At 37.7% G+C, this 20,384-nt stretch overlaps 1 protein-coding gene across 1 annotated transcript in view; it reads right to left on the reverse strand.

Moving 5' to 3' along the window:
- The window catches only part of CNGB3 (cyclic nucleotide gated channel beta 3), a 51,623-nt gene that overhangs the window by 3,363 nt on the left and 27,876 nt on the right, over positions 1–20,384 (reverse strand). The window contains exons 9-14 of the mRNA XM_009276049.1: positions 14,234–14,375; positions 12,089–12,248; positions 10,575–10,672; positions 9,390–9,473; positions 7,174–7,292; positions 2,496–2,642 (exon numbers count right to left, since the gene is read on the reverse strand). Coding sequence (XP_009274324.1) covers positions 2,496–2,642; positions 7,174–7,292; positions 9,390–9,473; positions 10,575–10,672; positions 12,089–12,248; positions 14,234–14,375 — 750 coding nt within the window. The remainder of the gene's footprint in view (positions 1–2,495; positions 2,643–7,173; positions 7,293–9,389; positions 9,474–10,574; positions 10,673–12,088; positions 12,249–14,233; positions 14,376–20,384) is intronic.

Raw genomic sequence — 20,384 nt, forward strand, 5'->3', positions numbered from 1 at the left:
CAAAACTGAGCCCTGGGGAACACCACTCGTGACTGGCCGCCAACTGGATGTAACTCCATTCATCACAACTCTCTGGGCCCAGCCGTCCAGCCAGTTTTTTACCCAGCGCAGAGTACACCTGTCTAATCCATGAGCAGCCAATTGCTTACCTATATCCTGGAGAATAAACAAGTGCAGGCTCAAATTAAGGTGTTGCAAAGCAGATGAGAGTTTTATAAGGTGAGAAGTAGCGTGAAGGGGGACCGATGCCTCATACCTGAGGTGGAAGTCTCTTACCTGGCCTTCTGTATGTAAATTCAGAGAGCGGTTAATGCTCAATTTAGAGTCCAGCTGATGCTTGTGGAAGTAACAGTTTACCAACCTAACTCAGCATGGCTCATCTCTCATAGGCCAGGTTAGACAGTGGTACTTATTTTTGGTCTTCTTCAGTAGAAGAATATACCCTGAAGATATAAAAAATACTGCCAATCATGTGGCAGACTAGATTTTCACACCCTTCCGTAGCTGTGCTGATTTGCAACCATAACGACAAGAAGTGAGAATGAACGACGACGGTAAAGATTAGATGACAGTTCCAAGATAGATGGAACCAGTGAAAAGCAGAGGGTTCCCATGCTTTCAATTTCTATTAGGTTACTGTACAGTTTTCAAGGCAATTTTTCTATCCTTGCAAAAGCCCTGACTTAAGGCTTTTTATGAAGAAGTCTGAAGAACAGTAAATCCCATAATACTATAATTTTCTCCAGCATCTTGTACTTTGTAACTTTGGGAATTTCAGAAGTGAAGATTTAATTTTTTTAGGTTTTATTGTAATGAATTTAAAAAGTACACTTCAGCAGCTTGCATGGGTTTATTATGTAAAGACCATACAGTGACTATCAGGCAGGTGATAATAGAACAAATTTCTTGCTTGAACAACTCCTTTGAGTTTATTTCAAGGAGCCCTTTAAAGGTGTGGGATGGCCAATGCAATCCTCCAGAGGACTCTAACGTAAAACTTCCAGGGCAGAGCAACTGATAACTTGATTCCAAAACTGAACATAACTGCAAACTTTATCAAAACAGTGCACAAATCTCCTGTTGGTGCCTAGTTTTTTCTAGAGACATGGCTGACCATACATAGAGCACAGGAGTTTTGGAAGAATTAGTGGATGCCTAGACAGGTGAGCAGAATACATGGCCTCCAGCACAGGGCAGGTACCACATATCTTTAAAATTAAGCAGGATATCCTGTATCTAGGCTGATATCTAGAGAGGGCTTTGGACCCAAATGGGAGTGCAGATACGAAGGATGGATGATTATTATCCATCTGTCTGGAGGCTATCTGGAGGAAGCAGAATTTAACGGCTTGGCAGGATATGACTGGGGTGGACAAGAAAGCAGAGGAAAGTAGTGTGGGACAGAGAGACAGGAATAACAAGTAATGGTGGTCATAAAACTGTTTAGAAAGAAGCTGGAGAAAAGTCAGGAAGGATAAATGCTGAAGACCATCAGTCCGTGGATTTGTTCCACCTTTCTACCTGTTGATGCTGGTTTTGAAAATTGGGCAATCAGCCCATTCTGTGTCTAGGTTCCTTGTTCCTCGGGGATGTGATAATTCTCAAGATACTGTCATTTGACAATCAGGGCTCTTGAAACATGCTGAATGCAACCATCTGCTAGCGCTTCCCTAAACAAAATGTCACTCCTGTGCTATGTTTAGTCTTCTCTGGTGGAATTTCAAGTCTGGGAGCAACCTTCCAACCTTTGATAGCAATGCGAGGCAACAGCTGAGAAGAAAAAAGTTCTGAAGTATACTAATAATGACAAACTGTTTAATATATTTGGACCTTTTACAAGGTAGCAAGGTACTAATTTTGTCTTAATTTTATGACAAAATCTGTCAATATTTTGCCCTTTCAAAGCTGGGGAAATGGTGATCCTAGCAAGCTACAGCCAAAGCAAGATAAAAAGCAGTTTGGGTTTGAAATCCCATTTCAGAATCCTTTTGAACAAGATGCACAGCGCTCCAATCTGTGTACTTCCATTTTGTCGGGCCTTTCTTTATATCCATTCCTAACTACTGCTTAAGGTTTTGGAAATGCATAAAGGCCTGTGGGTGCATTGAAGTGTATCTCTGTAGAATTAATTGCGAGTGTTCGGTTGCATCTTTGAAAACCTACTCCTTAACTGACATCTGTCCTGCAGTTTCTTTCTTGACTATGTACGGAGTCCTGATATGCATCTGTATCTCCTATTTGTTTTGTTACCTTAAATACAATGGAGAAGGCAACTACATTCAGGACTTTGTTCTACTTACCACATTTCCACAACTCTTGGAGTCCCTGCCAAGACCATGACTTCCACTAGATACTACCAGGCAAATCTGACCTCTAAATACAAATGTGTTTACATCTGTTACTCTTCCAAGAAAGGAATGCAAATCTGTCTAGAAGCCACAACTGTCCATTCTGCAGTTAAATAATGTGATTTAAAAACTGTTAGTAGGACATACTTTGCTTTCTTCTTGAGAAGTTTTTCTGACTCAGGATAGTGCACTAAGATTTCATTGAGTGTTTTCTTGTCCAGAATGAAAAGGTTGGCAAAACCACGAGCAACCACGTCGGCAGTCCTTCGATTTCCTCCACCTGCAGCTAATAAGCTAGAATGAAAATAAACATCATCAGTTCAATTGTTACTTGTCCTAGTGAGGAATCTCTTTGCTGGTGGTTCTCCATTAAAGTCATCGTAAAGCTCATTTACGTACCCTGATGTTCTGTAAAGTCCCTTTGCAGTTGGGGTTAGAAATATCGTCTTGCCTCAGGAAGGCAAATTGTCACTACTGGTCAGGTGTATGTAGATGCTAAGGACTGTGAAAAGTCTTGCTAGATAGAGACGTTTCTCCCAAGAGACACCCACTGCAAGGACTGCATTTGTTTTAGTCCTCGTGTGAACTTGGCATTTCCTCAATTTTATTGTTGAAAATTATTTATATCAGAAATAGAGCAGCACAAGTCCGTTATTTTTGAAAGAGTTATTTGCAATGAATGAATGATTCTCCCAGAATTTTAATTTTCCTGAGTGAATAACTTCTGTGGGACTCTGGTTTTCAGTTTTCTCACATACCACATCTCACATTTGAATGTTGGCAAGTTGAATGGTATGGATTAGGAAGGTCTTTCACGCCGACAGTTACAAATGTGTCCGCTAGAAAAAGAAGGCTATTTTGTTTTGAAAATAAAGCCTTAGACCAGTTTAGCAAGCACCAGTTGGCCATAGGAAGGCTATCCACATAAAAATCAGATGTTGTACAAATAAAAATTAAATTGTTCATCTTTCATTAAGGAAATGAAATGAAGAAAATTCACTTCTCAGCTGTGGTCACAAGTAAGAGAAGTTGCGTTTTGCTCTTAGGACTAAAATTGCTTTATCACTGTATTCAAGGAGATCTACCCTAAAATTTGTCCCTTAAATATTTCCCAGTGAGTTAATATTTTTAGAGAATATTTAGTAATCTCTAAATTTAAAAGTTATTAATAAAGGATAGTCTGGACCCCATAAAACATGATTTAATACTTATCCAAATTATTAATCAAGGATATATAAATATTGGTTGTAATATTAAATACATTTATAGAACATATTTATAAATATTAGATCATACAGATAACATTATATTTTATTTATAAGGGATAGTATGAGATCTCTGCAACTGTGTGTACAAGGCTATTTTTACACACACACACACACACACACACACACAGAGTGTTTTTCTGCAACCCAAGATAGCAATCAATATATGAACTGAAGCTGAAAATGCCGTATATCGTCTTCTTTTTAAACAATTCTGTACAATTCCTCAGATAGAATAAAATTATTTGCACAACAAGAAAAGCAACTAAAGAAAATTGCAAACAGCTTTTGAGTTCTGATGAGAATCACTTCTCAACAACTCATTGAACAATCATTTTCAGGCTTTCCTAACAGAAAGCTCATTTTATCAAGGCAGACTAGGACTAAAGAGATCAACTTTTTCATTATGGTGATGATGTGAGGTGAATTTTACAAGTAAGGCAGTCCTTGCTCAAACAGAATCTTCTTTGACTAAGGACAGCGTTATGGACTTCATAATTTAATCTGTTTTGGCTAGTGTGCTAAGAGTTACGTGATAGACCAAATTTTAAAAAAATAACTACATTTGCCTTGCAATGGTTCTTGGTAATGTAATATCTATATTAATAGACAAATTTGCTTTTTTTACCTTACATTTTTTACTCCAGTTGTTAGCCTGAAATGCTGTAATATTAGTATGAGATGATAACTTTTGAATTCTTATGCTAGCAAATTTAATTTAGAGGTATAAAGTCGTCAGAGTGATGACTCAGCTGATCTCTTTAGGAAGCTGCTGTTCATTGAAATTAGCAAATTGGTCCAGGGAATGGTGTGCGTATCAGCTGAACGTGCAGGGTTGTGCCGGCTCAGCTCGGCACCTATGTGCTTATGGAGAGAACTGGTAAGTCAGGAAAGGGAGATAGGTCTGGATCTTGCTTCTGAGCAGGATGTCAAACACCTAAGGGCAGAGCTCATTGAAAAGCAGCAGCTGCCACTTTGTGGGAAATCCTGGGCCAAAGTGGAAAATGTAATCTTTCACAAAGATAAATACTCCCTTTATTTTTTATTTTTTTAAATAAAAGTTAAAGTTACAAAACAGCTGAAAGGCTAAAGACGAGATCAAACATTTAGAGATCTTCCTGTCAAAAATTTACATATAATGGAGAAATATTTTTATTTTTCCAGAATTACCATTTTCTGTTAAGAAATTGATCTAGTGAAATAACAGTAAATGGATGAATGAGGACATCTGGCTTAAAGTGTAAATTTCTCTGGGCTAATGAAGTGTTGTGTTATAGTTGAATTTCTCTCTTTCCCAATTGTCTGTGCAGACAAGCTCTCATTAAGGCAGCAATCTGTTTGCTTGTGATTCTGAGATTATTTTGCTTCCCCAAACTGATATTATCTATACAGGAAGGTAGTAACGAGGGGAAGATGTTAATTGGAAGGCAACTCCTATTTCTTAATCTGTTTCTGTAATAATTTTCAAGGATGAAATAGGAAAAGGACTTGTTTGACATTAGTCTTGCATTAGCCTTCTAGTATAATTCAGGGAAATTTTTTGAAATAAACGTTTTTTCTTTTCTTCAACTCCTTTGCCCTCAGAGACTTTTTAAGCATCATTTACATGCATTTTGAACAGAGTGAAATTAAATAGCAAGTGTCTTATAAATCATGCAGTTAAGCCACTCGGAATGAAGCTGACATATTTCTCTAAACAAATCTTGAATCAGAAATCAGAAGGACATCAGCCTGATATCAGGTGATAACCATACTATGAATACTGAGGGGAAAACTTGGTTGTGCTAAGTGAAGCAATATTTCATCCATTAAAGAATATTTTTTTTCATTTTCTACTGCTTCTTCCGTATTCAGAAGACCTTGACAAAACTTATATAGAGAGGCACTATACAAACTCATTATTTTGTAACACTTCGCCACAAGGAAGAGGATAAATCTCTACTGATACACTTAGTGCTTCATATCTTTGCTTTTCTTCAATTTTGGAGATGTCTGCCGGTTGCTGTGCATTTTCTCCTTGAGCTTATCCATTGCCTGTCATTTATATGCAAATTATGTGTGTCTGAACTGGTGTGCTGCCGCAGTAGGTCAACAATGAATAAAACAAGACTAGAAGCATAGGGTTATAGCATTGCTGAGGGCTGTACTGGCCATATTGGCAATGATGTGAAGAGTAACACATACTGGGAAATGAATCTTTAAAGGCTATTGTGTAGTTCTCATGTGGAAACAAGTGCTCACCTGTATTATATCAAAAGTTTGAACATCCCTTCCTTGTTTTAAAACCAATCATTATCATTTCTCAGTTTAAAAAATAAAGTCCTTGCTCCAAGTACAAGACTAATAAATAATTGAAAACTATGTGCAGATTACATATCTGGGCTGCTGTAGCTTTTTCTTTTATCTTTTCATTATTCAGCCCTTACTGAAAATCAGTGCATTCTCAGCCTTTCCACATCACTTATGACACAGTATTTTGTTTTGAGGCTTTGCTCAGGTATTATATTGTCGCACAGAGAAATAACTTTCAAATAACCTTCTCTCAAATAGCTGATATAATTTCACTGTCCCACTCAATGAAAAAGGTCTGTATCTATGGGGTATATCAGGTGTTTTCCACTTGAGGTCTAAGCAAGTTCTGTACGCACGTCACTGCATAAACAGGAATGTTTCCCCTACCACAAAGGGAGACACAAAAAGAAGATAAATGTAAACCTGGCACAGAGCTGATTACCGCTTTTCAAAAGGCAGATTAAAGCTACCAGCAAGAGGATTAACAATAACAGGAAGGCAGCTGGAAGAAATCAAGAATCCAGTTTATCACATGCAGCAGCACATGTATTTTATTACTTTTCCTCAGGCCAACTTCAGCAGGGGATGCAGTGCCTAAAATCCAGCACTTGGTTGGCTAATTGGGGAACATGGCCCATAAGAGTTAATGGATTTTACATAGCAACCACATGGAGAATATAAAAACCATTTGTAACCACCTGAGAAAAATCTTGTCCTCCAGATAAACTCATACCCAAAAATCTGGTCTGTCAGCCTTTTTCTTGTTTTGTATGCTCTTAAACAAATACATTTTCAAATGTGGATGCCTGATTTTTGGCAACTTAATCCCTACTTCAGCTCCTAAATGAACCAGGCTTATTTGCTATTTTAGATTTTTTATCTCCTTTGTTGGAAATTAATTATCATTTTTACCATCTGCTGTGTAAGGGCACCTAGTCTCACTATACAGGCAATAAAATGCATTTGGTCCTGCTGTATTGCAGACCTCAGAACAGGAGGATGTGTTATATCTGAAGGATAAATCTGTCTGTATATCCCTGTGTACATTGCCCAAAACACTGGTCTCAGACCTTGCAAGATTAGTCTCTGATGTTTCACTTAGATTTTCCTTCACTTACCTGCATCTCCTTGCTCAGTGTCGTCTTGGTTGATCCTACCAACTTTCCAGCCTCCCTGTGGTAGCTGTCATGCTTACCACAGAGAAGTTAAACAACCATTGATTATTTGACCAGTTCTAAAGAAACTGTTAAAAATAGCGATGGACCTACCTGATCTCCCCAAATACAGCTCCTGCTTTTAGTGTAACCAGGACTTTTGTACCATCAGGGCCTCCAAGGACTTGAACTTCACCCTGTTTAATGATGTACATCTCTCTGCCAATCTCTCCCTGGGCACACAAACACAAAAAGATCCAATGTTTTAGCAGGGAAGTATTTTTTTGTTAGAATAATCTGACAAACTAGTCTTTAAATATCATTCCACTTTCTCATAAACAGGTTTACCGGTATTATGGAGAAATAAATGTTTGCGCTACTTTCCCTAGCACTGAGCACAAGCACAAGGATTAATTGTGATGTGGAACAATATTTGAACAGGAGTAAGACCATCTAGGCCAGCTTGGAAAAAGAAGACTAGATAATAATCAGGATTGTAGCAATCATTTCCATCAACTATTCTGGTGGAAACTAAAGTATTTCAGCAGCATATTTAATAACAGAGAAGTGCAAAAAAAGCCTATGCTTCATGGTCTAACAAGCTTCAGTTTTTACACTATTCTTTCTAATCATCACTTACCTAAGAATAAAGAATCATTCAAAACTTTGTCTACTTTTATGTAATCACTGGATGGTTTAAGAGATTATTAGTTTATTTATTATCCTTTGCATGATGTACTAGGATTCAAAGCATGACTTCAGTATACACAATAAAAAGCAGGCAAACTGGAGTAATATAATGGACTTCACAAACATGATTATAACAGTCCTCACAACATCTCAGTAAGACAGGTAAATAAATATTTTTCTACTCATGCAGCTGGAGTAAATGAGGCAAAGCAGCAGTTTCATTTTAAAAGTGAAAAGGCAACAGCAACAAAGCCAGAACTGAAAATGTAAGGCTTGCACTTCTTATCCCTTCACTTGCACCTCCAAGCCTGCATGTCGGAGCCTCCTTGAAAAAGTACGATGAGGCCAACACACATCCAAGGAGGAGGTAGTTCCAACAGGGTCTTATTCCCTACTACATGTTACAGCATTAATAGGATTATGATGGTTGTTGGCCACATAGTAGATCTATACAAGTGAGTGGCCTTTTAGCTCTGAATCAAGCTGGAGTAAAATGATACTTCAAATCCATCCTTTTTGAGAACAGTTTGCATCTGACTGCAGGATCAAGACCTTGAATCTGTTACTGTCATTTATTATCTCTGTTGTGGCAGAGTCCCAGCCGCAGTCTAAGATCCTTTCATGCTCTGCATTGTACAAGCAAACACACCAAACTACTCTTCCACCCTTCCTAGCCAACAGAAATTCTGGGATTGGTCTTTGAAGTGCATCCTTTAGTGCATTCACAAATGTTTAACTTCCTACACTGTGGAGTCAGTGGGACTAACTCAGCGTTTGGGAAGAGGATCGTATGCTTAACTCTTGGAGGGATGAGGACCTTAGTGAAGATCGTGGACCAAAACTGCTAAAGACAAGTTAAGGGGTTCTGATGGTCACTTCTGGGTGTGGCATGAACTGTGGGTCACTTGCCAGAACAGTTACAGTACTGATACTTCACCCTCCCCCATGCTTTAATTACATCCAACACTGCTTACGAGTATGTTTACATGCCTTTTGAAAAAAGACTTGGGTTCACTTGGTCAGAAGCTGAGCCACCTACCTGCAGTACTATAAGGCCATGTTTGAGCCAAAACGCTAAGAGAAGATAGATGGCTTTGCTAAGGGACAGTGTGACAGCATTCAGTTGGAAATCTGGAGATGGCTCAGAGCTGTGAGTGAAGGTAGAGCAAGATCAGATCCTGCTGTAAGGAGTGGTATGGGATGCAGTGTATTTTCTACATTCTTGGATAATTCCACTTAAGAGTTTCTGAATACACAAATGAAGCACATGCAGAGCATCGTAGATTGAGATCTCCAGGCTATGTTTGTATGTATATATGTATAAAAAAATTAAGCTTGCTCCATTTTAAATATTAAAACTTCATGATGTATCATTAGATAAGCCATATTTACATTAAGTACTTTCCCATATTACTATAATTTTATGGTTGATATTGTAAGTAATAAAATCCATATTGTCTTGTTCTAGATTGAAACTTGAGAGCGCATTTGTTATTACTACACAGAGTACCTTAATTACTTTTATGCTATCTAATTCCCTCAGGATTAATTGTATTTAAAGGACACTGTTGACCGATATCTGAACTCTTTTTCTTAAATACATACTATAATCATTATTTGAAAGAGACAACAATGCTCACCTTTTTGCAGACAAAGTCACCAGGTAAATATACAATGGATTTCAACCTTAGCAGCATGTCATATATCATCTGGGTATCGCACCCCTGTTAAAAGAGTTAGAATCGATTGCTCTATTAATTCAGTAACACAAGTGATTATTAGTGCTTACACTGGGCAGCAAAACCCAACAACACATGAATGATCCAGGGATTCATAAGTGGAATGCAAACTCAGAACATCATAAGGATCAGCTTTTAGGGCAGAGAAAAGACTGAAAGAATTGTCATTTCAGATACTTATAAAATTCCCTTTAAGTTGAACATCTCTTCAATTTTTAAAAAGTAATGTTCTGTACATCTAAATTTTGTGTGGAAGCTCAGTTAGTGCTACGTTCACAGCTTTATGGGTCTCTTATATGATTTTTTTTTTACTGATCCAGGGGAGAAAAAAAACAGATCATGTCAAATGTTGGTATGAATCTATGAATTCCATGTCTTCAGCAAATGTGGCAGAAACCGTGAAGATATGTAAAGTTTATACAGAGATATCATGTGATTTTTTTTGCAATTATCCTAACAAACAAATTAGTGTTAAGGTAACTGTATGTCAAGACTACTTCTAAAAATGCAGTGTATCCTTGGTTTTGCTGTCAAAAATCCAATCTTAAGTACCACATTTAAATTTAATTTCTGGGAAACTATCATGATAACAAAAAAAAGCTCCTTTGCACAAAAAGTTACTAAAAAGTAGCATTCACTATACCAAACTTATGTTGCCAGAACACATAGCATTAGTGATCTCTCAGGCAGTGCTAGGCAGTATACAACAAGGCAAGGTGAACTGTATTAAAAATTACATTCTTCTATGTCTGACTCCTGAGATTAGTTATACTCTGAAATCACTTACAGTCTGACCCTATGTCACCATATGGTGACCACGACACCATAACATCAGCTTTAATATGTTGATACAACAGGACTGTGTCTTAATCTCATTTGCTTTTTTTTTAATCTCTGCTTTGACACAAAAATTTCAGAGGCAGGCACTTGGCTTTATCCTGACATGTATCCATTGACCAAAATATTTCTTAGACCTATTTTGCCTTGCATATTAACAAACATTGTTAAGTATTGCAAGATGTACAAAACAAGGTTTCTGTCTCAGGAATACCACACATTTCTGCATTCTCCTGTAAAAGTACTTGCTTTGAATAAGTCAACTTTATTGACAATGGCAAAGTTCACATCAATTGCAATGTCTAATTGCATTTTGGTTGGCATCTGCTCCAGTAATTCTGATTCATCTGTAAAAGAAAAAAAAAAAGCAAACTCTGTTAGCTAGAAAGTATAAAGGAAGAATGAAAGAATGTCCGTAAAAATAAGTATTGTACAGAAAAAATAATTTAATGGAGCTATTCTAGCACTTATGAGTTCAAATGAGGAAGCTGCTAATATGCTTTTACTAAGAAAGTAGTACTTTCTTAGTAGAACTCAAAGAGTTGCGGTCAATGGCTTGATGTCCAAGTGGAGACCAGTGATGAGTGGCGTTCCTCAGGGGTCAGTATTGAGACTAGTGCTGTTTAACATCTTTGTTGGCAACATGGACAGTGGGATCAAGTGCACCCTCAGCAAGTTTGCCAATGACACCAAGCTGTGTGGTGTGGTTGACACATTGGAGGGACGGGATGCCATCCAGAGGGACCTTGACAGGCTTGAGAGGTGGGCCCGTGCGAACCTTATGATGTTCAACAAGGCCAAGTGCAAGGTCCTGCACATGGGTCGGTCAATGCCAAGCATAAATACAGGCTGGGCAGAGAATGGATTGAGAGCAGCCCTGAGGAGAAGGACTTGGGGGTGTTGGTTGATGAGAAGCTCAACATGACCCGGCAATGTGCGTTTGCAGCCCAGAAGGTCAACCGTATCCGGGGCTGCATCAAAAGAAGCGTGACCAGCAGATAGAGGGAGGTGATTCTCCCCCTCTACTCCGCTCTGGTGAGACCCCACCTGGAGTACTGCGTTTAGCTCTGAGGCCCCCAACATAAGAAGGACATAGACCTGTTGGATCGAGTCCAGAGGAGGGCCACGGTCAGAGGGCTGGAGCACCTCTCCTATGAAGACAGGCTGAGAGAGCAGCCTATCAGTACCTGAAGGGGGCCTACAAGAAAGCTGGAGAAGGACTTTTTACAAGGGCATGTAGTGATAGGACAAGGGGTAAAGGCTTTAAACTGAAAGAGGGTAGCTTTAGATTAGATATAAGGAAGAAATTGTTCATTATGAGGGTGGTGAGGCACTGGAACAGGTTGCCCAGAGAAGTTGTGGATGCCCCATCCCTGGAAGTGTTCAAGGCCAGGTTGGATGGGGCTTTGAGCAACCTGGTCCGGTGGAAGGTGTCCCTGCCTATGGCAGGGGGGTTGGGACTAGATGATCTTTAAGGTCCCTTCCAACCCAAACCATTCTATGATTCTATGATTCTATAAGATACTGTCTTTTAATTTACATATCCTGTCTCAAATTATAACCAGAACATTATATAAATTAATAGAATTTGTCAAATAGTAAGCATCATATTGGTTTTGAGTTTTTTTCTTTTCTAAAGTAAATTGAATATCCTCCTCACTTCTTGCACGCAATTCAGAAAAGCAGAAATGTGACTTTCACTCTGTATCTGTACAACCACTCTCACTTGGAGTTGCTACATAACTGGAATTGGAAAGCCTTACCCAGCATTCCCTGAGAGTCCCATGTGTATTCATACCAGGTTCGAACACGATTTTGCACCACTTTTGGAATAGAGTAAGTGTTCATATAGGAGACAGTGTTGTCCATGTTGGAACGGTAGTAGTTCTGTCCTGCTGTAGCTGCTCCAATTACATCTCTCATCTGCAAACATCAGTTGTTGTTACTACACATTTCAGCAAAAATAGTCTTGATCTGAATATCTCGTCAACCACATATAAAAAGAATAAAATACTTGTTTGCAAAATCACTGGTTAATTATACATTCAGCTGCATGTTTTGAATAGGTGCTTCATCCGCTTTTTCAGAAGCATTACAGATTTAATCTAATTGTGTTGGAAAGTCTATATTTATGGTTTTAAAAGAATCATTTGTGGGTTTTAGCTTATTCTTCTACCTCATATTTCTGGACATGCATGAAAAAATATAGATAATGTTTTTCTTAAAAATCTGTAATAAAGCTACTCTGCACTTCGTGTGGAATGCAAGTCAGAAGTGAAGCAAACTGGGCTAAATTTCTCTAATAACATCAGCTGGCACCACTAGAATTAGATCCTGCCACTGTTTAAATAGTTAAGCGAATCTAGATCAGTCCTAAAAATGCACCTAGGGTTGAAAGTTGTCCTTGAAGATTTTAGTGCAGGAACATCATTTAACATTCCAACACAAATATAATTTAGTTTTTAGAAAGTGGATGAGTTAATGTTCATAGATATTCCTTCTTCAGAAGCATAACTATATAGACATGTTTTTAGTCAAATGGTTTCATATTGCAGTGGCCAAGGATTACTGTACCGGTGGGCTGAATTCTGCTCTTTATTACAGAGATGCAATTGATTGCAGTAGGAATAACATTTTTTAGGCAAGTGTGCTAAACCAGGAATAACTCAGTAATTTTAAGAGCTCTTTGTAAACAGGAATTATAACAAACTGCAGCGAAGCTGTTTGTGTGTTAAGATTTAAGGTTTGAGTCTGCAAATGACTATACTGGTTACAAAAACTAATCTGCAGAATCTCCTTGGGGAATGGTGCTTTCATTGACAGTTATAGCAATTTAGGAAAAAAAAATTAATATGCAAACTCTGAAGTTGAATCCAATATACTTGAATTCAATAGTTTTCCAGAAGAAATATTTTATATGAACTACTTTGTTTTATTTTTGGTAATTCTTGTTTGTGGATGAATATTAAATCCTATAGGCAAGAGTCTGTTTTGTGATGATTATCTCTTCTTGCATTTCTAAACAGCAAGAGACATGCAATTTTTAACTGTTTGATTGAACTTTTCAAATCCTGTATTGAAAATAGAAATTAAATTTCAGTTTTCATCTTTATTTTTTCGTAATAATTCTTCCAATAACAGACATGTACGAATCAAAAGGTCTGGAATAATTTCTACAGGAATATGATAAGATATATATATATATAAGACTTATATATGATAAATCTCAAATAGGAACCATGGCATTTGTTTTTCTGTAGGCAAGGTATTTTAAAAACTATGGATCTAAAGCCTAAGTTTAATAGTTACAAACCAGAAATATTTCAGTTATATTCATTTAAAAATATAATGGATTTGCTGTGCTATGGGCTTTTTTTTTCCTCCTGCCAAATGAGAACCAAGAGAAATAGAAGACAGTTAACTTTCAGGTTAACAAATATATTGTAATTTATGGAAGAGAGCAGAATTCTAGTTTGACAAAAATCATGGGATTTCCATTAACAGCATTCTATTAGCAGTAGTATCAAGCATGACTTATTCAATAATTTGTACATATTATTATCATACCTATAATTATAATTTTTATATCAGATTTAACAATATAGTGTGAATGTTAAGGAACTGTCTCCTTGGCTGTGAGGAATAAAAAAGGAATTATACATAGTTTCACAAATCATCCATGTCCTGCAGAGTCTTGGCTTTAAATCAGCTTGTGTGCAAAAGGGCTACAAAATGGCTAACTGATTAAACACATGTATTATTTTCAGCAGAATAAGTACAGATGACAGTTAAATAGAGGGACATTCAGATGGCAGCTAAACTTTTTCCCAGAAGTAAACTTCATTAAATTGAATATATTATCACTACATTACAGTAATTTGAACGTCTCTATTGATTTCTTGATGTACCTGACCAATTAAGCTGGAGAAGACAAAGACACCCAAGAAATAATTCAGCAGTTGAAAAACTATCTCAAACAGGGTTTGTGGTTCTGGAAGGCCACCGATGGTGATTAAAGTACGAACTGCCCAGTAGTAACACCTCAGATACCTGTGGATACAGACAGCATTTTTGTAATTGACTATAGGTATTTATGTGGTTCAAGTTAAGCATATACATTCCTGAGTTGGGCCTTTCAGTGATGCCTTTCAGTCCAAAAGTCCTTCAGCATCTTTTATAAAGGCTTATGATTTTACAAATGATACAGTTGTGTAAATCATATTGAGCTGAATGTTCTCACTAACAGCAAAATAAGAATATATGGGAAATGCAGTGGTTACTTACTGTTCTCCAGTAACTCTATGCAGCATTACAGAAAACTTCTGTAGCAAATTGCCAAGGTGGATATTATAGCATTAGAATGCTACCAGTGAAGATACCATGATGTTAAAAGTAGTGTAAAAGTGTTAAAGAGACTTCCCAGAATTTGTCTGTAGCATACTAGATGCACACACATCTGAAGGTCTCTTCCATGGCTTCACTTGATGACACCAGTGTGAAGCCTTATGATGGTCATGACAAATGCAGTGTTGTCCTCCTCGTGTCTGTTCATTTTCCTACCCCTTTAACCACACTGGTCTTCTTCCCACTCTGCTTCTGAGCACCGTTCATTGGCTCTGCCTCCTGGGTTATGTCAAACAGAAGTTACACGTTTCCACAACCTGAATGTTAACCCAGCTTCTCCAAGCCACTTCACTTATTCAGCACTGAAAGGTTGACTCCTGCATTAACTTCTCCTAGTGGCTGGCCTCCGCTAACCCTTCTATCACCTTAACAAATACTTTCTTGCCTTCTTCACTACTTTCCCTCATGCCTGGGTCTTCCATCTGTCCATCAATGGCTACCAAACCACCTTGTTAACACCCTTGAAGACTTTTCTCAGAACTCTCTTGATCTAGAAGCCACTTATAGCAGTGAGCGATGGTCATTCACTAAGACTCTGCTTCAATGTATGGCTTATATTGACTCCTTCCCTGTATCCATCTGCTCTCTCTTACTTCTCATACCTGAATTGTGAGCTCTTTGGCCAAAGACTTTTTGTTCTGTTTGTACAGCCCTCTTTGTACAGCCTTGTGCATGACAGAGCCTGTTGCATTCAAGCGGTGTATTTCTATTAGTATGATAACACAAGTTTATGAAAACAACAAAAGACCTGGACAGAATTTTTTTTTTTATTTTTTGAGGATAGTCATACTAACTCTTTTTTATACATATATATATGAAGTGCCTTAGCATCTCTAAGCTTCTGTTTTAAATTTTGTCCTACAACATGGCACCACTAGTAATGCAGCATCCCCCATACTGAGCAGCTGGGATTAATTAGTTCAAGTCATTGTCTCGAATGTACTATCATTTCCTTCTTTTCTGAGCTAACAAGTAATTGGCTTAGGAATATTTTTAAAGGCCCCCTATTAATTAGATTTTGACTTCCTAAGTCTCTGTACAATCAGACTTCAGCTTCACTAAACATTAGGAGTGGAAGTTCATTTTCCGTAATTGTACAATGAGATTTTCTATTATTTCCTCTATGACTATGGCTTCTGAAACAATGAAGATTCCTTCTATTTGTTGAATTTTATTGAGTTTGAAATTAAAAAAAACCACAGAAGAAATACTTTTTGAGATGTTTGTTTTGAAATAGACAGTCTTGCATGCATCTTCTCACGCCTACCCTGAATCTGAGGCCACCTGATCTGCTTGCAGACTTCAGATATACATTTTAATTTGGTGGCCTCCACTTTTAAACTCCTCTCATTAAGATATGAACTCCACTGCTATTAATAAATGGTCCATGTAACAATACAATTGGAGAGTCAGTTTTGTGCAAATATGAGGAAATAAACTCACAATAACAACCAATTCCAATGAGGGTTTTTACTTAAATCATTTGAAAGTCTTTCACCTAAAATGTCAGGCTTAACCAAGCAATTGATTTTTGCTTTTCATTACAAAGTCACTTTTTTCTTGGTTGCAAGAAGTGCAATAACAATGATCACTTTTACCATAGTTTTCTAGTTTTAGATTTTAACAGCCAGAACTGGCTGTATTCATTCAAAGTCCTTAAGTCAAAAAATTAATTGCATATCTGCCAGCATGTCATTTTTCCTTGTTAGGGGTGCAAAATGAACAGCTGGATTACACCACTATAATATTTTCACTTGGGTTAAAAAAAAAATCATGACCTATGCATGCTTCCAGAAAAGTATGCATAAGTGGCGGCTTTCTCTTGGACTTCTGTAGCATAAATAAACAGTAAGAAAAAGCCTCAGATCTGTTCTGGAAGAATTGCAGATTTAGGCATAAAATGATGTGTCTAGCTTGTCTGAGGGGAATTATCATATAAAGCATATTAATATCATATTCATTTGCCATAACTGAGAATGCTGTAGTGCTTGAAACATGTATAATTTATGAATATAAAAGTAAAGAAATTAACATTACTTCTGTGCTAGTTACTATAGGAAACGAAAGTAATTAACCAACTCCCTCACCCCCAATGGCCTTGGATGCCAAAATTGCTAAGTCCACCATGATAGACAATATAATCTTCATTCTGGGAATGCCTACAAAGAATGAAAGCAGCTCCTCAAAGGAATTTAGGGGTCACATTCTTTGCAGTGTTGTATATCCAAAATGTAAGAGATTTTTTTTCAGATCTGCCCACCCATTTCTGAAGATGTAGTTAAGACAGTATATTCTTCTGTAATTTTACTTCAAAAGAAACTTTCTGCTGGCAAAGTCACATGATATTCACTATCTCTTAGGCACAGGTTTTATATTTTCTCCATTTACGCATCTTATTGTTTTTATTTTAATCTGAACTGAAAGTTACACAGTTGAAATATAAAGCAGCTTTTTTTCCCTAAGAAGGGGAGAAATGAGATTGTAAATTTTGTTTAAGGAAAGCCAGAAAAAACAGACTCCTATTTCAACAGTATTTGCAGCTCTGCTTCCTACTAGGTAGCGTCTGGAAACCATCATTGCTCACCATACGGCTTACTAGCCTGCTATAAAATTACTGTTGAAGCAAACAACATGAGACAAGAAAGGGATTTTCCCTCTGCACAACATAGAAAGTATGTTTATCCTTCAGGCAATCAAACTACTAGATTTTTCCCTAAAATAAGTCTTAGGTATGAAAACATTCAGAAACACTGCAAATAAGATACCTTGTAATATTATGCCAATAGAAATACCTTTTTCAAAAAAGTCCATTTCAGAGTATGCTAAACTTCTTACGTGGTTTTGGTTAATCAAATCTTTGTGCATGTGGCTATCAGATTTTAAGGTGGTATTCACACATTCATTTCAGCCCAGGGAAGCATTATTTCAGGGCTATCACGTTTGACTCCTTTCAGATTACAACCAGAAGGGGTTTAAGCAGAGTAAAGAAGTAGCCTTTATAAACTGGTACTCTAGTGACCTCCTTCTTGGTACCTCTTTTTCTTGAGTGACTTATTCATCAGGTGGCTGTGGGTATGATGATCTCAGACAGGATCGTGTAAACTACAAACCTTTTAGATAAAAAGTATGGCTGCAAGTAGCAGGTCTGAAAGCATTAGGTCTGACATCCTTGAGTTGGGCTGTGCATTCACAGGTTGTCTGGAGGCACAAAACTGCCTCTGTATAGCAAGCACTGCGAGTGGACACATCAGACCTATTGCAAGTGCAATGTATGGCTGATATCTACAAGATGCCTTTTAAGATATGCCAGTCTTACTGCGTATTGGGCAATGCATACCAAAGAAGTAGAGTTGTTCTAGACACGTGCAGTGACCATTTCCTGGGACTTCCAGATATCCGCTAAGTCTGTGCCCAGAGCAGGAAGGCAGCAAGCTATACAGAAACATCATCAGGATGCAAATAGATGTCTTGATTAATAACTATGCCAGAGAATTTTGCAGACTACTTGTGGATGACTTGCAAACGACAGAAGAAATATACTATGAGCAAAATGGAATGATTTGTTTTGCCTAAATTTAATGCTGACCTGGGGGGTTTGCATGGGAATGTCAGCTCCCTAGTTTTAGTTTCCCTTATGGACAGTGATGAAAGAGGCAGATACTTCCATGGGACAATTCAGAACATCAACATTACATTCCTGCCTTGAATCCCTGTCTAGAGGGTTTGTCCATTTTCCTGAGGAATTAGGGAGACCTATTTCTTACTTAGGTAGTTAAATTAGATTGTAAATAAACACATATATTTCAAATTGTTCACTTAGCTATAATTCAGAGACCTTTTCAATATCCTGCTGTTGTGGTTACATAGGCTTTACACTATGGTGTTGCATCAGGGATGCTGTCCTTCTGCATTAGGAGAGACTGAGGCCTGTCTGCCTAATTATACCAAGCTCATGAGTGCAGTTTTAATGTTGGGAACATCTTGTGTGACTGCCTTTTGCACCTCAGGTCAAAGGCTTTGATTGAAGGCTGCCATGCAAAAGACCTCAAGTCTTCTTGGACTGGCACTAACACTTTAGAGTCTGGACATGAGCTGGAAAAGAATACAGCTAGCAGAAATATGCAAAAAGAGCTGCTTGGATAATTTTGCTTGTGGTTTGAGTGCTGTGTACCGCTGTTAGTTATAAATTGAAGCTCACCAGTTAGTATGCCTGCTCAGAAACATATATATAATCAAACTGGTAAGGGAAACTGTTGTCTGTGTATTCTTTTTAGCCTGGAAAGGAAAAAAAATTATCCTAGAAGTGTTGACATTTTTAAGAACTGGTTTTGGCCATAACTAGCAACATTTTATGGACACAGCAGCAATTCTACATAAAACATGCATGCCACTAAATCAGGGCCAGATCATTTGCTTTGGGTCAGTGTAATCTGAGACCACTAGAACTTTATTTGTCAAACTGCTTACTGTCATTTTTTTTAATTAGCTAAGAAGCTATGTTTGTCTCATCTTCTTTCTGAATGTGTTCCCATTCTACGTGAGACCAATAGCATATTTTGCTTCAAATATTGGCAACTCTTACTGCGATGTGAAAGGACATTATATCTGCACTGCTTGTGCAATAACAGATACTGCAGTTCTGGTCACTTTTTCTGACAGATTTTTCCCGGATTGTTCTTAAGTCCTGCTTTCTAGAGACATGAATATACCTAGAAGTATCTTGTCTGATATGTTTAAATTCATGTTGCATCTCCAATAATAACTAATGTTCACACAATGCCTCTCTGTCAAAAATCCCCAAATATTCAACAATCAGATAATATGACATGCCTGATTCTCTAAGGCGATGACTGTCCCATACAGAAGGCATTTGCTGTTAGTGGGATACCAAGCTATACCTTATGAAATGCAGCTCAACATGGGATACTCTTTGGAGTTCCATGTACATGGGACCATATAATCCAGTATGAGTTAGATACAGGCAAAAAAATAAAGTCGTACATTCACCAACCAATGTCAAGATAAGGTAGATTAATGGCTTAATGAGGCTTACATGGATATATTCTAATACGCATTTTATTTCAGTATCTCAGTTTAATGCAGACCTTGAATTATCAGTTTGTTATTATTGTTTATAAAAATTCTGCCCTGAATCCCATGTGATTTCAGTGTGACATCATTTGAGAAATGTTTTTGTCTCCTTATGGAAAAGTTATCACAAAATATTAAAAAACCTGACCATTGCCTCTGGGCACAACTGCATTGTCTGCGCTCAAGCTAGCAAATAATTTCTACCAATTGTTTCACTGAGTGCAATGTAAAATATTCTTGTCCATGAAAAACAGGAAGACTTTCTTTTGCCTGTCCTCTAGGCTGTTTTGAAGAAACATTAAAAACTTGAGGACTAAGTAAGTGTCCTGGTTTTGGCTGGGATAGAGTTAATTTTGTTCCTAGTAGCTGGTACAGTGCTGTGTTTTGGATTTAGGATGAGAATAATGTTGATAACGCACCGATGTTTTAGTTGTTGCTAGGTAGTGCTTACACTAGTCAAGGACTTTTCAGCTTCCCATGCTCTACCGACTGGGAAGGCTGGAGGTGCACAAGAAGCTGGGAGGGGGCACAGCCAGGACAGCTGACCCAAACTGGCCAAAGGGA

Source organism: Aptenodytes forsteri, unplaced genomic scaffold (assembly GCF_000699145.1).
Source record: "Aptenodytes forsteri isolate BGI_AS27 unplaced genomic scaffold, ASM69914v1 Scaffold433, whole genome shotgun sequence".
Lineage (NCBI taxonomy): Eukaryota > Metazoa > Chordata > Aves > Sphenisciformes > Spheniscidae > Aptenodytes > Aptenodytes forsteri.